This window comes from Scomber japonicus, chromosome 4, assembly GCF_027409825.1.
Source record: "Scomber japonicus isolate fScoJap1 chromosome 4, fScoJap1.pri, whole genome shotgun sequence".
Classification (NCBI taxonomy): Eukaryota; Metazoa; Chordata; class Actinopteri; order Scombriformes; family Scombridae; genus Scomber; species Scomber japonicus.
Genome location: NC_070581.1, coordinates 9,513,232 through 9,530,989, shown reverse-complemented (window position 1 = coordinate 9,530,989; position 17,758 = coordinate 9,513,232). Strand labels below are relative to the sequence as shown.

General features: G+C 40.1%; 1 protein-coding gene across 1 annotated transcript in view; it reads left to right on the top strand.

Annotated features, from left to right (window-relative positions):
* Positions 1–17,758, top strand: part of agrn (agrin) — a 162,373-nt gene that overhangs the window by 51,628 nt on the left and 92,987 nt on the right. Inside the window, 1 exon segment of the mRNA XM_053317887.1 lies at positions 1,366–1,581. Within this exon segment, the coding sequence (XP_053173862.1) occupies positions 1,366–1,581 (216 nt within the window).

Here is a 17,758-nt window from a genome sequence, read left to right as displayed (position 1 = left end):
TGTCTATGCTGCGTGCTATGCTTTGGGTATGTGTGTGTGTATATGTGTGTCTGTGTGTATGCATGTGTGTCTATCAGACTGTATGTCTATCCAGTAGCGCGAAAGCCACCTGCCAGCCACTCCAAGTGGACATGCTGTCTTGCGTTTATTCCTGGCCTGGGAGCCACTGATAAGAAATAGCTCTGTGTGTGTGTTTGTGTGTGTGTGTGTGTGTGTGTGTGTGTGTGTGTGTGTGTGCATGTGTGTATGAGTGTGTGACATGTATATCCTGTGATACTGGTCGTTCACATCAGCAACCAAGAGGACTTTCTTTTTTTTTGGAGAGGACTTTGGATTTTTATGTGGTTTTGACCATTGATTTCCAATCAGGTTGGCTACCTGTGAGAGCGTTGCCCTCTCTTTTTAACACACCTCCAGTGCTGGTGTTGAGGTAAGGACGTCACACCAGCTGGCTGCCCAACAGCCCTCAACGTGGGCGCAGAGCCACAGCAGCTGTAGCTGCCACAACACGGGTCAATTACTCTCTAAGTTGACGCTGTGTACACACAACACAAGCACACACACACACACACCAGCATAGTCCTGTTTTTTTTGCTTTGTGGATTCAGCAGCCTCAGACAAAGTTTCCAGTTTGCTATTTTACACTTGGTCAAAGCCAAAAAGTCAGTGGGAAGTTTAGTATCAAAGTTTTAAAAGTTGTTAAAGTGTTTCGCTAACAATGGTTTGTCTTTGTGTGGCCATCCCTCCATGTTTTTCCTGAATGGTGAATTATTGATGTTTGAAAGAGTGCAGTCTTCGCAGAGGAAGAAAATCCACGAGAACGTGGATCAGCCGGCTGCCCGGAGATTGATTTAAATGCTATTGCTGACTTTTTAAAATGTCTGACACTGAAGCTTTTCCAAAGTCTGCAATAGGCTCAGCACGCCCAGCAACACACTGCGCTCGCTCTGCATGGGTGGACCAGATTCCCCCTGAATGAATTGGGAGCATCTGTTTGCTTTATGCCAGGATCACATTTAATCCCAGATGCATTTTTGTTGCTGAACTGCACAGTGTTCTATATAAACACCCCATGGCTGGTGCATATTGAGATGAATCCGTTCAGACGTGCCTGTCTGGTGTTAAAATGTAAACTTTGATTGCATTCACACATGATAACCTGAGTATCAGAGAGTATTTGTGAGTGTGAATTTATCCATATATCATCAGTTCATGCAGGATAAATGATACGCTGGGGATCACACACATCAAGGTGTTTCATTGAAGTATGTGCAGGCTTGAAATTGTGACTGAAAGCAATTGTCTAATGAAATATTACTTGTATCAATCCTAACATCTCCTCCTCTTTCTCTTCCTGTCTGGCAGGCTGCAAAGGGATGTTGTGTGGCTTCGGAGCCGTATGTGAGCGAGACCCAACAGACCAGGGCAAGGCTGAGTGCGTTTGCAAGAGAGTGGATTGTCCATCCTTGGTAGCACCTGTTTGCGGCTCGGATTCGTCCACCTACTCCAACGAGTGCGAGTTGGAGAAGGCACAGTGCAATACACAGCGACGCATCAAGGTGCTGCGCAAGGGACCCTGCTGTAAGTACTATCACCTGCCTGCCAACCAGTCCTCCAGACATCAGTTTAACAACTCCCTCAATACTGTGTTGAAAAGAAAATCTTTAAGCAAATGGAAAATGATTAACTAATTTGTTAAGAAAAATCCCCTGACACTTGTGAATTTATCTGCCTTATCTCATCTCCAGATAGTTAGCAAATGACTATGAGGCTTAATTACTTGTAAAGATTGAAAGTATAAATACATTACTAAAAGTAAATTTGACATTTAAATACCTTGTATGATCAAAGTTTAAAAGAATTAAAGTTGTGCCTCTTCACTTTTGAGGACAATATAAATAGAGCAGATTCAACTGCACACCTACTTTACTATATTTATGAGATCCCCAACTGCCATACACTTCAAAAACACATCAGTAGGATTCTTTGTAGACTTCTAGCATTAGAAGATGTTTTTTTAGGTCAAGGCATGTTATTTCAAGTGTTACTATACAGAGTTTGAACATTTTGATAGATCAGTTTAATGCCTTTGATCCAGAAGATATCAATTCCAGAAAGACTGCTGCTCATGTATAAGCAAAAATCAACTGTTAATAGTGGTGAATGTGAAGGTTTTCAATGCAATAATAGACACAGGACTTGACGTTTCAGACAGATGTAGCAAGCCCACGTCCATCATCAGCCAAACATACAGCTGCGAGGCTCTGAGTGACGCTAAATTGCTTGTTATTGTCAAGTAAATGGATATCTATTACGGCCCGTTCTAATACAACAAGCTTTGCCTCCCTATCTTTATCCGCCAATAATAAAACACGTCCCCATTATGTCCAATCCATTGTCGCTCCAATATGGCTGTGCTCCCAATGCTTAAGCGCCACCTGCACCCTCACAAAGCAAAACGTGCACCGTTCGCTGTTCCCGTTGGTCGTCATCCAGTGTGTATTCTATCCCTCAGCCCCTCGTGGGTGCCCGCACTCCTGCTGTAGCTCTCATTGCTTCTCTTCAGCAAAGCCCATCAACATCCAGAGCTGGGAGGGGAGCAGCGGATTCCTGCCAAAGCTGCATCATTGCAGCAGCCTTAGTAATAACTATAGTGTTTTGTCAGTGTCGAGCCTGCCTGCCAGTGTGGGCCCACCGCTAATTCCAAGGGTCTGATTACAGTGCCGGCTTGGACCCGGCACTAATAATAAGCTTGGTGACTGCTCATCACTGACAGCGAATAAAGAGATAGAAAGGACAGAGAGAGGACAGATGAGGAACATAGGGTACAGTGGACAATGGATGGGACGCATCTGGAGATACAGAGAGGCAATAAGGTTGAAACAGGAGCGAGCTATGAAACATTTAGAGGAAGAGGGAGATGAAAGAGCGAGTGAGTGAACAGCAAAGAGTAATAGATTTAATCCAGAGAGAGAAACTACTGCAAGTGCTGTAATGATGGTTTATGGAAGGTTCAGGCCATCGGAAGCACCGTAATTACCACAGGCAACAACAGCAGGCAGCCACCAGCTAAAAAAATAATAATAATGATACTAATGATAGTATTGCTGATGATAACAACATGCTAACAGATTCATCAGAACAGACTTTCTCTCTCATGACGTCACATCAGCAAGGAGTCCAAAGCTGTTGTTCTCATTTCTCTCATTACCTGCATATTAAATGGGCCATGTTGTCCTTTTCTTGTAACCACTGAATCTGACTCCTTTTTCAAACAGCACATAGCTCTTAGGAGTGTGACTTGGAGACAAGTCACGTCTGGATGTTTTTGTGTTGTTTAGTCCATTTAAAAAGGTCAAATTAAAAAATTTAATTAGGCTTTAAGCCTCAATCACCAATCTGAGCATATGAAAAATGAAGACAGCTGAAAGCATCACAAGCCTCACGAGCTTGTGAAGAACATAACAAAAGTGTTCTATAAAATGTTTAGAACAGTGGAAGATATTTGTTAAGCAACTTGTTTTGCAGTCTTTCACCTGTCTTTAGACGTGACAAAGCATCACTGCAATTTGTAATATAATCAATGTAATCAGTGCAGAAATGTTCTAGTATAAATATGATTATGAGGGAAATAGACTTAATTAATGAACTTAAATGCCAACCTCCCTCCAAATTATGATGCCATATTCGTTACAAATTCATACAAACATAACTCAAAGTTAATCATTTTCAATAATGAAAATTAGATTCAAAATTGTTTTTGCAGTTTTTACCTCAGATTCTTTTAATCTGTAGCTTTTCAGCCCAGCAAAAGATTCCAGTTATTTTCAAAAATGAGCTCCTACTCAATTATATCCATTGTAACATTAAAAACTCCTACATTAACATTGTCAAACATACAGCCAGTGTGTTGTATAAAATAACATCTTAATAAGGCCTACATATACATACGGTGCCAAGTTGGCACCGTATGTATATGTACCATTTGTGTGACTGTTTAGACTCAACTTCATTCACACATGATGCAATCGAGTCTAAATAGTTGACATTCCATTGCAGACCATGTATATTCCACCATGAGATAATGCAGAGACTCAGAGGGCTTCAGATTCTCCCTTTGATTGTCTTTGACTTTTGAAGTTAAGTAAAAGAAAACCTGCATAGCAGAATTATCTTATTCTTTTATCTATTGTGTGAGTCCATGTGTAATGCCCGGTCAGGAGTGGGACTTTATTATCTTTATTATCATATTTATATGGTTTATCTGCTCAAATGAGCTTTTTCTTTAAATCATTTCAGCACTTCCTCTTATACATGTGCAAAAACAGTGAGTGCCTGTGACAGAGGTAGAAAGGAGAAATTCACTCTTTGCTCTGACGGTGCACACTCCTGCAGCTTTTGAATGGTAATTCTAAAGGTTAAAGACATTACTTTGATTGGTTGGAGCCATAACTCTATATACTGAATAAGCTGCTGGGTGAGTTTAAAATCTTAACTTTAGACCACCATTAGTTTCCTTCAATGAAAACCAATATATTTGACTTGGGGTGACAAATGAGTGTATTTGCATTACACAAAATACCCTAAAATCTTTTCCTATTAATTCTGCATCTGTTCTTACACTATTTATCCCATTCTCCTTTTTGTATTGCATTGAATGTCTTCTAATTCAACACAAGCAAATCTCGGTCAAGTATGCGCCAACCACTTAGCTAACTGTCATGCGTAGGCTTAGTTACCTTTGCTTTTATTGTGACAGCCTTGTTGAAAGCTCACATACATAGCAAAGTGATTTCTGTCTGCTATAAAGAAAGTCTGAAGGGCAGCCGACCAAAGAATGAAGTTCCTTTTCTAAAGATTCATTTAAATTGTAGGCTGTGGTTTAAATATTCACCACAAGATATTTTTATGAGTTTGTATACAGCTGAATCAGAGAATATTTGCATTTGTACATTTTACTGTATGTAGCAGTGGAGTGCAGGATTGTGTGTGTGTGTGTGTGTGTGTGTGTGTGAGTGTGAGTGCGTGCGTGTGCGAGTGTGAGAAAGAGAGAGCCAGTGTTAGGAGGTCAGGGGAAGCCGAGTGACAGGTTCTCATTCTCTTTCTGCCTCCAATAAATTCAGCCGGTACAGAGGGTCTGGACAGGTCACTCTGGCTGAGATTATGGAGTTGTCAGGGCTGATGGAGGACGAGAGAAGAGTCAAAGACAGAAAGGAGGAATAGCGAGGGACAGCACGTGTGGAGAGAGAAAAAAAGAGAGAGAGGGAGTTGAGGGAATGATGGGGGTTTTAACTTTAAGAATTGCGTGGGCGGTCGGATTGGTGCTTTTGTGCAAAGCCTCGTTTGCCTCATTGGATTTGAATGGCGGGTTTTCATTGGGGTAAGTGAATTGGCTATCGTTCCGAGGAGCCATCATGTCCAATTCAAATCAACCGGGGAGTCTTATCTGGCACTCAGGAGTGCAGTCACAAAAGCAGTTTCTTTTTTCTTTTTTCTCACAGCCTTTTTTAATGAGACATGAGTTATTTCGAGCATTTTGTTAGTGTTGAGTACAGACTGAGGTTTGTGGTATGGCAGACCTGCAGGTCCTTGATGTCTTCAGTATGCTTACACCTCTACGTTTCTCAATGTGAGCATTTTGTTGCTTTCTTAAACCTAGAGTGCATCACTGTTAAAAGAAAAAGTAACACATTCTTTGCTTTTCAAAAGACACTTCGAATCCTTGTTGAATAGTTTGCTGCTACAGCCTCACTTGGTCTGATCTGACCAGTAGCTTGAGGTAGCTAATGTTACCTAATGATAGCAAACTTTAGATGAATGTAACTGACATTACTGACTCAGTCTGCTGACTTTATGGTTGTTCATCTCCACCTGTGCTACTGCTGCACTTCATTTTAGTGTTCGCCATTATCCTTTAATTATAATCGCCAGAGTGGCCACTTACTGCTTTAATGTTGTCATCATTCACATCATCCTCATCAACATAACCTTTCCAGTGCCTCTGTTAAATACAAAATCCAGTTTCATATAGCCTAGGTCTTATATTTGTAGTTTCAGTACCATTGTACCCACCAAGTGAATTGCTGAGATTTGTGAACTTAAATAAAGTTGAATGAGGCAGAAAGCATGAGCAGTCGGGTGTTTAGACAAGTTTAAAACACTACTACAGGTTAGCCAAAGTAATTTGAGAGAGAAAACAGAGGCATGCAGTCAAATAATTACCTAAACTGTCTGCTGTAAACATCCATCAGAGATAACCTACTGACTTCCTGCCTTAACTTTCGCCTACGATAGTCGTGTACCCACAGTTTTTCTCTCTAATTAGGGATTACTACCATTACCTTGACATTTATGGGTGAATCACTTTTGGTTTTAACTATAAATAAAGCGATTTAGGCGGTCTAAATTGACTCTGTTAACTGTCAGCCAGCCTTGCAGCAATGTGGCTATGTGTTGCAGTCCTCCACTATTGAGCGATGTCCATATACTCACTCTGATCTGACTGCACACTTCAGCTTAGCTCAGTTTGGCTCAACAGTGGGGGGAAAAAAATCGCCTGTAACCACATTCATTTAGCACCTCACTCATAATACCGAACTGGCTATTACATCATTTAAGTGCCAAAGTAACAATGTAAGACCCCTCCGGAGGACAGGACAAAACGACCCACACGGTGTCGAGTCGCATGGCTCTTATTTGCCCACAGTGCTCTGCTCTAATATTCACATAACCTGAGCCCTTAATGGTTCAGAGCAGCTCGGCGCCAGCTTCTTCATTATCTTCCTTTTGTTCTAGATGGATGATTTGGGATCTGCGGGGTTGCATTTCCGACGGTCAGGCGGTCAAGCGGGCAGGCGGCGAGCAGATAATGGCCTCAGATATTATCAAAATTAAAAGGAGAAGCGGCGTTTAAACCGGCCCAGCAGGAGCTCCTGATAACAACACGAGGCGAGAGGGGGGAAAAAAGGAAAAAAAAGCAGCCAGAAAAGAAAGAACTCAGATAGAGAGAGAGAGTGAGAGAAACAGCCAGCAGAAGCACTTTCTGGTTCAGAGAGACAAGAGACATTTGGGCAGCTGAGTGTATGTATTCATGTGTGTGTGTGTGTGTTTGTGTATGTATGTGTGTGTGTACGGGCATGCACACGGTACAATCAGCTAGGGAACTCGCACCATGTTGGCTCTCCTAATATTGAACTTGGAGCAGAGTGGTAAATACACTCCTTTTCCCAGTGAGAGCCAGAGAAGTGCTGCAGAACTCATCTTGTGTGGCCACTCTAGTGGAACATGGAGTTTTTATTCTTTTTTCTTTTTTTTCTTTAACTTTTTCTTTTGCAACAAGTAATGCATGTGTGTTTGTGCGTGTGACGGCTGAGGTTTGAGAAACTGATCAGCGGAGATGGGTTTTTGTGCGTGTGAGAGTGTATGTGCACGTGCGTGAGTTCTTAAGAGATGACCATAAACATGACCTGCTACCTCCTACTCTATCAGTCCACTCTCTCTCTCTCTCTATTTCCGTGCTTTAGAGAGAGCTTTATCTCCCCGACACCGACACACTCTTGTATCCTGACAGTGAAAAGAGAAAGGCATCAGTACTCCACACCTGCTGCTCTGTCTGCTGTAACACAGTACAGGCAGTCACAGCCAGTAATAGGAGGATGTGAATCTCTCCATCTTACACTTAAAGTATGTGATGCAACTTGAGGTGTTCAGTTATAATCTATATTGAGAGAGTCAGAGCCATTCAGGGATTTGATATATTTTCTGGGATCATTACTTGAAAAGACCAAACCTGTCTCATATGCAACTAATTCACACTTAGCAAATGCGTTTTGTAGCAGCCATAATGTCACCCAGATTACAGTCTATCAATTTAATGAAGAGATATGTATAATGAATGTATCTGCTAAATGTTTGCTGTCAGTGGGTTTCATTTATTTTCCCTCCAATATCCCTTCTTGGCAGCTACAGCATGGTTATGGTGATGCTTTGGCAACTCAGAGCACTTTGTTAACATTTGGAGAGATTGCAGGCTCATCCTGGTTAAATATTGAAAACGCCTGAAACATTTAAAACACTTACTGTAATACCCTTTTCCATTATATTACCAAAATCAAGAGCTTTGCCTAAACTTAACCAATGTTTTAGTAGTTTGAACCAAACAACACATGGGACACAAGGCAAGGCAAGGCACATTTATTTGTATAGCACATTTCAACAAAAAGGCAATCCAAAATGCTTTACATAAAACATAAAATGCATCAAGACAGGAATATAAAAGCAACACAAGGCAAATATATAAAAAGACATTTAAATATGAGTAAGACACAACCACAAGATGCAAACCCTCGTCTCAGGTTTAAAAGTCTGATTCTTTACAAGTGAGCAGCAACAATTCAATTTTCTCCAAAACTGTATTCAGAAAGCAAATTAGTTGTTTTGTTGTAGTTTAGTCCTTGTGTTTTGACTGTCTGGATATACTTGCAGATATACATAATATATGCAGATATGCATCATTTAATGACACTGTATATCTGTGCATTTTGTAAGTGTGTTTTTTGCAGAATAAACTATTGAGGTGTATTAATGAAACTAGCTGAGTTACAAATACAGGAAATGAGCTCACTGTATGATGTGTGGAGTATGTGAATCATACTGTATGCTATGTTCACAGTCACCAGATCTCAACCTATTTGAACACTTATAGGAGATGTTGGAAAAATATATGAAATGTCGATCTCCTACAACATCATCAAAATAAATGAGGAAATAGCTTTTATAAGAATGATGTAGAGTTCCTCACATTTTGAGAATCCATATTAGACCTGATCAGAAACAGAGCACTTTTGTAGCAGCCTTGGGCGACTTTTTGTAATTTTTTTTAATGAGAGCAAAGCTTTTTGCTGAGTGCATTTTTGCAGGAGCGCCCTGAATGCCTCGAATTGAAAAAACTTCAACTCAGATCCTGAAAGCACCCGACTTCATTTGAAGTTTTTTTTTTCCAATTTCCCATTGTCCAATCGGATGAATTGAGAGGTGGGCCCAATAATGGCTGTTGTTAGATACCTGCAGCTATATGACTTTACAGACCGTAGTTGGCATGATCAATAACTAGATATCTAAAAGAATATAAAAGATAAAGATCTGTGAGGATCCACTTTGTTTCTGAACAGTATACTGTTTTGGGGTTTTGTAAGAGAGCAGAAAATCTTTGAAAATGACTCAAATCAAAAGTTACACTGCCTCCTCTCTTCTCATTCACCTGCTGTCTATCAAGTCTTCTCTCCTGCTGCTGACATTTGTTGAGAGAAGTTTTTTCCCCCAGAGAAGCTATAACAGTTGCTGGTCTGAGTCGGCTTGTTACCCCAGCTGTATTTTCCATCTTTTGTCTGGTACTGGTCTGGCTGGTTGTTAAGGTGTCTGGGCTGGACAGGGTAAAGCCCTGATTTATCCCCTCGTCGGGCCTAAAGCTGGCTGGGACGGCAAGTTTCGGGAAATCTCTTGCAAGCAAAAGCCTCATTCTGGAGCAGAGCTGGAGAGTCAGGAGACGAAAGCCGACATGCTTTATTCCTCCTTTACCCCCACATACCCTTTTCCCCCTTTTTTTCCCTCTCTACTTCTCTTTTGGTCCTACTGTTACTATCTCTTTTGTCACCCTGGTGACACGCATGGTTGCCCCCGGTGACAATGGATTGGAGGTAATAGCTGTAGATGGTGGAGATGACTTTTGGCTTTGCCAGAACAGATAACAGTGCTCCACATACTCTGACTTTTCCCCTTTTATTTATTTTGTCCTCTTCTTCCTGTTCCTTATGTCTTTCTTATCTTCCATTCCCTTTCATTTTCTTTCTTTTCCTCCTTAAATCTATCTCCTACTCCATCACCCCCCCCTCTCCTTTTTCTCTCTCTTTCGTTTTTTTTCTTCCCTCATCTTCTTCTTTATCCTCATTTCCTGACTACCCTTCTCCTCCTTTCCTGTTCCCCGTCAATCCATTCTTCTCTCCGTCCCTCTCATTTCACCTTTCCTTCATTTGCTCGTTGTTAGACCAGCCAAAAATAACTCAGTCACGCTCTCCTCCCTCCTAATTTTCTTCTCTCTATCCCTGTCTTTTTCTCTCAATCTCTCCCTTTTCTACCATTTACTCTTTAAAACTTGAAGACAAATTTCTGTTTCTTGCTGCTTGTCTCATCAGTAGTAACATGCACACACACACATACACACATACACACAGACACACACAGACACACAGGGCGAGAGGTCATTGTAAATAACTTGGTTTCCGTGCTTTCATTTCCCAGAGGCACTGACTCTTGCTTGGTATTCATAACCATTGCATGCACAACATGACGGACTGTGTGTGTGTGTGTGTGTGTGTGTGTGTGTGTGTGTGTGTGTGTGTGTGTGTGTGTGTGTGTGTGTGTGTGTGTGTGTGTGTGTGTGTGTGTGTGCTGATACTGTATTTATATGCATGTACACACATACATATACAGTCATACTTAGCAATATATAAACCCTGCAGAGAGATACATTGAAACATATACAGTAAATTCTTGTTGTCGTCCTTCAACACACACACACACACACACACACACGCACACACACACACACACACACACGTACACACACGTACACACATATAAAGAGATGATAATGGGCTTTACTGGATTCCTCTATCAATCTTTACCGTTCCACTCATCTGCAACCACTGATACTTGCAAGACAAATCCTGTCTTCTTCATCTTTCTCTCTCTCTCTCTCTCTCTCTCACTCCCCCCCCCTCTCCCCTCCCAGCATTCACCTCTCAAAAACCTGCAGGCAAAAACACTGATTATATATACATATACAGTACACACATCCCTATCCACACACGCACATACCTGCCTAATACCAGACAAGGGGTTGTGTTCTGAGACTTTTTAATGTATTTATGCATTTGGCTTCCTCTGAATAATACATCATTAGTTGTTTTGCTTTGTTTTTTGGGTTTTTTTTGCCTGTGTTGACTTTGGGAGAGATGGGAAGGAGTGAAAATAATAAAAGCAGAGCACTGTTGAAAATGTGAGGATAACAACTAGCTCAGCAGACAATGGTTGATTTTTTTTTTTTTTGTGTGGAACAAGAATGGTGACAACTGTCAGGAGCCAGATTTCTAAAGAGTATCTGTTTGTGTCTTTATTGGCTTTGTTTCAATGGTATGTGTGTGTGTGTGTGTGTGTATGTATGAGTGTGTGTGTGTGTGTGTGTGTGTGTGTGTGTGTGTGTGTGTGTGTGTGTGTGTGTGTGTGTGTGCTTATTTTTGTAACATCTTGGGGACCTTTTCTAGTATAGACAACTTGTCGGGATCAGTAGTCCTCATGAGGATCAAAGCCTGCTTCTAATGAGGCAAAATGTCATTTCTGAGGTTCTGGTTAAGGTTAGGGTCAGGCTGTCCACAATGAATGTAAGTCAATGCAATATCCTAGTAAGAATAGCTGTGCAAACTCACATAAACCAAACTGTCTTTCTCTCTAAATGATGTTCCAGACAGTGACCTTACTCATATTAATTAATTCATGAATTTGCTTCGAAAGCATTTACAACAGAACATTTTCTACAATAACAGTTCCAAAGTATTTTAATCTATTTTTAAATTCTTACTACTCTTATGTGTTCTCTGCATGCTCACAGAAGCATATTCACTCTGCTACCTATACAATAGAGTATTATTGACTGCATTCATTCCCCAGACTAATGCTGTGTTCACACTGTGGCAGTAGAGGGCAAATTAAACGGTCCGGTCCTCGCTCTCAGCAGGAGACTGACTGTAAACTTCCTCCACTGCTGAGTTAAAATGAGCGAAGTGACGCCAAACTTTGTGAACTTTTACCTTCTTCTGCAGCAGTGTATGGAAACTGGGCGGATGCAGTTATGTGTTATTGTGAATCAACTTGTATTATCTCATCTCACCCCTAAGATGAAGTAGTGCAGTGGTTATTGATCATCAGGGCCTATAGTCCTGCCGGTGTTTATGTCAGCCATCTAATGATACACTCTTTACACCTGGGCTGGAATGTGAATGCAGTTAACTGAGTGGGAGGAGAGAAACACAGCAGGCTTTTGTCCTCAGGAACCAGGAATGAGAAAAGCTATTGAAGAAAATATGCGGACTTTCCCATTGTGAGTTGCATTTGTGAGTCTGGAGCTGTGTCTGAAATCACTCTCTAGTTTGCTATGTAGTGCTCTATATTTTAGGGTTGCAACTACATTTATTTTCACTATCAGCTAATCTACTGATTGATTAAATGTTCAGTCTATGATTTTTCAGAAAACAGTGAAAAATGTGAATTATTATTTCCGACAGCTCAAAGAAATATCTGACTAACAGTCCAAAGCACAAAGATATACATCTTACTCATGTATGTATGAATTTTGGACCGTACTGTGTGACACATAAAAGCAACAAATCTTTCAAATTCGAGAAGCTGGAACTGAGGAATGTTTTGTTTGAAAAATGAATAAAATGATTAACTGATTATCAAAATAGCTGATTAATGTTCTGCTAAGTGCTTAATCTACTAATTATTGCAGCTCTGCTATATTTACTTAACATTGTTTCATGAATTTTCATGAAATGTATGCACTATGAAGAAGTGCCCTCAAAAATGACCAAATTTGGTATGAATGGCCATGGCATGCATTTTATAGATGTGGAAATTACAGTTTTGTGACACTACACCTGCCAGTTATGGAGCAAAGTGATTGTAATTCATATGTGTCCAAAATCAGAAATTTACAGTCACTGCAGAGTAAATTACTGAGTGTGTGTTCTGTAGAGAGTACAGTAATGAATGAGTGAATGATGAGATGATTTCATGCAAAACAAAGAGGAAAAAAAGGTTTTAGTATCCAGTTTTCCATTGGATGCATGAGCTGGCAGCTTGTAGAATGATTTCTGTGAAAAGAATCTTATATTGAGATTTTATCACTTCTGCTGAATAGCGGCCACAAGTGGCAATTATAGGATAATGGCACATTGAAATTCACTTCATTTCCCATGATTTTCAGTAATCACTTCAGTTGTAAACAGTTTACTGTGACTGCTCCTTCTTGTTGTGTTCCTCCCTTGCAATATTAAAAAGAGACCCGCTGACAAAGAGCTCAGAAAATGACCATATCCTGCTCTGTAGAAACGTTTCCTGTGGCTGATTTATAATAAAAGCCAGCCTGTGATTGGTCAGTTTAAGGCTTTAATGTGAAGCCCCAGCATTAGGTTTGTCTGCTGTGCATTAGCAGTAACTTGCTACAGCTCTTATGTGGTTTAACCATCAGTTAAGTGTGAAGCTAATATCGATTAGATCAAATTTAAGACATTAACAATAAAGTACATGCACATATTGTTTCAGTGGCTGCCAGTACAATGGAAACTACTACATAAAGAAGGAATGACAGGATTAAATACATTAAGTTAGTATTGCTGAAAAAATGCTGACCTTAAAGAGTTTGAAAAATGAGTTTTGATTCCCTGAAAATCTTTGTGATTACTACTTTAAAACGATACATCAAGAAAATAAGGGAGAGGACTGCACTCCCTGACTTATTTTGGCACCAAGATCTTTGTTGCTTTCAAAAGGCCTCAGCACTAATTCAAGAGACACAACTCTTGGTAGAAGCACTGACAGTTTTCCAATAGCTAATACTAACTTTTCCCCATCGGCCAGGTTAGAGAGACTGATCTGTCTTTGCTCATGATCTTTTATCTCTTTTAACGTGCTTATAAAGCTTACAGGTCTAAAATAAAGTGAGGTGTAAAACTAACTAAACTGTGTGGGTGATTTGACAGCTGATGTATTATCATCCACAAAGTCCCTCAGCAGGACACTGAGCCACTTTCATATCTGGCCTGAATATGCAGAATACATGATCAATACTGGATCAAATTACACTTGTGCAGTGTAAAAGGGGCTCATAGTGACTAACAGAGAGATTTATCACCACCAAATATCTAAAAGGGCTTTGAGTCCATGAAAATTTTAGTGATTATAACTTTAAAATAATACATCAGAAAAAAGAAGAAAAATTCAAGTTGATCAAAAAATGCTATACTTTCATAGCTTCTAAATTAGTTAATTAAAAAAGGATTCCATTGTTTCTCCCAAAATACCTTTCCCATCATCCCATAAATCATATTCCCTCACAATTTACATACAGTAACAGCATTAGTGACAGCATGACACAGCAGTTCCTAAGACTTCATTATTGCATCCTGGTGGCTGGTATTCATTAATTAAAGGAAGAAGCCACATTTTTGTAGACATTTCACAGTGAGCTTACGTTACAGTCAGGAGCTGACAGTCTTTTCTGCCCTTTATTTGTCGACTTCATCCCTGTGGTATGTCCTTACACACACCATCCTGTTAATAATGGAATTACACAAGCAAGATGCTGTTAAAATTCTGTCTCTGTGGTGAATAGTTTTAAATTATAATCCACTGGATCTTTCTTATTTTTATCATTAAGTCTCAGTCTTTGGTGCCAGGCATTCATTACTGTGGCGATTCTCCCTTCGCCTCCCAGAGATAATTCTTTGTTTTTCCGTTGATAAGGTTCCTCATGCTGCTGTTGTTAATCCAAAAACTGACTGGAAATGTAAGTCGTGACTCAAACAATTTTGGCTTTTGATGCTTCATAGTCAAACCTTGAGCTATGAGCTGTGAGCAATTCAACCAAAGCAGTTCATGAGAAGAAAAAAGCAAAGAACTGAGAAATGTCTGAATCTTAAACATAAAAGATTAACTTCATCATGTAATCATTTTGTGCCCCACAGGTTGGGAAACACTTAGTATGTTTAGAGCAGCTTTGGTTAAACAGCTTTGAATGGAAATGCTCTTATATCAGAGGTGACAGAAACTGATAAATCTACATTTATTTACATGGGATTGCTGAGAGCAGAGATAAAGCAGGGACTCCAAGCACTACTTATCATGAATTCATGTGCAGTGTGTGTTGATACTGTATGTCTTCATGCAGATGTGTTTGTGTCGAGCACCGGCACCCATTGTAACAAATTCTTTAGCACCTCCGAACGGCATATTGCGCCCAGCAGCCATCATTCATTAGCAAGTGTTGATGGCAAAGGCCAAGTATGATTAGCCAACGCATGGCTGCACATCAGCGCTGATTTTGGCTCTCGACCACCACTGGCTCCCGTTAATCAGGAGCTAATGAAAGGAACCTTGTGGCATATGCGCCGCTTAGCCCGCATGAGTCCTCGTTCCTCTTCCGACAGCCAGGATCACAATCTTAGTGAACGATCCCAGATGGAAGTTCATTGATGTCAAACGCGGCATCTTTCTGTTTTCATTTTGTTGCCACTATGTGGGCATAAAAGGTGTTTTGTGCCTTGGATTTATTTGGTTATTATGTGTTCTCATGCTGAAGTCATTTTGCCTGTTTGCTACCCTCAGTGAAGTGCGGTGATAAAAACTTTTAATCAAGGTGGTACAAATGTTGCTGTAACACTGATTCTGATCACTGAGCCAAGTCAAGTCGAGGCAAACTATTATTTATCCCACGAGGGGAAATTTGGTTTGCAGGAAGGTACATAAAAGAACGAATTCTTCATAAAAAACATAATCAAGTCATGCAACAATCTAGACACATCACAGGGACAAACAGCACAAAACAGCTCAATGCTCAAAACATAAAGTGCTTAGCTACAGAGATGTGCAAATTCACGCTCCTAAAATTTCTGTGCAAACAAAAGAGACTTTGCATGGTTTTGGCCTCTGAGCATGAACTCTGTATCTGTGAGTAGGAGCCTAAACTCAGTCTGCAGGAGGTGATCATTACAGTCCAATATGGTCTATGTTTATGAATCTGCCTGTCTGACTCACAAATTTCGTCTCACTGCATTTGATGCAGGGCTGCCTGTCGTAAAACTCAGCATTTTAAAACAGAATAAATGCATTATTGATTATGTGTGATCCCGGTCCAAAGAGGTAGATAAATGAGCAGTTAACAGCATCCCTGACTGCACTCCCTGACTTATTTTGGCACCAAGATCTTTGTTGCTTTCAAAAAGGCCTCAGCCTTAATCCAAGAGACACAACTCTTGGTACAAGCACTGACAGTTTTCCAATAGCTAATACTGACTTTTTCCCCATCGGCCATTAAGGTGACAGGGAGGCCTCAAGGTTAAAGAGACTGTCCATAAGCTAGATCTGTCTTTGCTCCTGATCTTTTATCTCTTTTAACGTGTTTAAATGGCTTACAGGTCTGAAATAAAGTGAGTTGTAACACTTAAACTCTGTGGATGGTTTGACAGCTGATGTATAACCATCCACAAAGTTCCCCTGCAGGACACTGAGCCAATTCTATATCTGGCCATGCAAATCCAGATCTAGGTTTTTGATATTGTGGTCATCATCACGCCTTTTTTTCCCACATACATATATTCTTCCAAATCCTTTATTGATTGCACAGCAGAATACATGATCATCACCTCTGTACAATGGATCAAATTACTACATGTGATGTAAAAGGTTTTTCCCATAATAATTAACACGGAGAGATTTATCAGTGAGGCTTCTGCTCCCCTCAGCTCTACCGAGTGTTATAGCTTCTTTCAGCTCGTTATTTTGGTTCTTAACAGCCTGCAACTTTACCGTTTAGCTTCACTCTCAGCACTTTAATCAAACCCTTTCCAGCATCAGCAGCTGTTTTAAGCTAAAAAGCAGAGATAAAATGACTGAATGGATGCTGATGTAGCTCCATGCTTGCTGGAGGTGGAGATTAGACAACTGCACAAGGTAATAATATGTCAGTGTTGTGTTTACAGCTTGTTCAGATGCCTCAATGGCCAACAATTTGAAAAATCTATTTTCACCGCTTCAGCATTTTCCTATGTAAGTCATTTTCCATATATTCCGAGTGGAAATACATTATCACCTGGAGACCACAGACCACAATACCCTGCATTCATGTTTGTGGCAGGGTCAACCAATCAGCTGTTTAATATGTTAAATATTGTTATTAATATAATAAAAATGCATTCAAGGACACCTTACAAGACACACATAAAACATTAACAGTACATCAAACAATATAAATAAGCTAACATTGATGTGAAAGTTAGTATAATTTTACAAAGATAAATAAATATGAACATGACTACATAGTCCTTTGTTGACCACTTTTATTTGAGAAATGCTGTACGTCTAGAAAAAATTCTCCCATCTGACCTCAATCTCAGCAGCTGCAGGGTTTCTGTTCTGTAGCTATTCTATAGATGAGATTATCACACACTGTGTTCATAAAGCATCTTTTCAGTCTGCAAGTATAACTGCCCATGACCCAGTGTGCTTCTCTTAAAAGGTAGTTTCTTCCAAATGCGCCTCCAAATATTTGAATTTAAGTTTTTTTTTTTAGTCAAATTGTGTGTTCTCCTTTCAAAGAAACATCTCTATCTGTGATTGTCATAAATGCCACATGCAGACAGTTAAATCCGCGCTGCCTTCTTTCTGTCACTCAGCAGAATAAACGGTCTAGTCATATCAGCAACCCCACTTGTACTTTCCCGCATCTTTCAAGCGTGAGATATCTGCCGCTGGAAAATGACAGCAACGTTACAAAAACGTCTTAGAATCAGAAGACCTCTGAATGTTGCAACATTTTAGTATTTTATCTTCTGTCATTTATATTTTTTCTTTAACATGTATCTTTTTTTTAAAATTTGGCCCATATTGTTGTCTTACAGTAGGAAACACAGCAATTAAAGTTCCC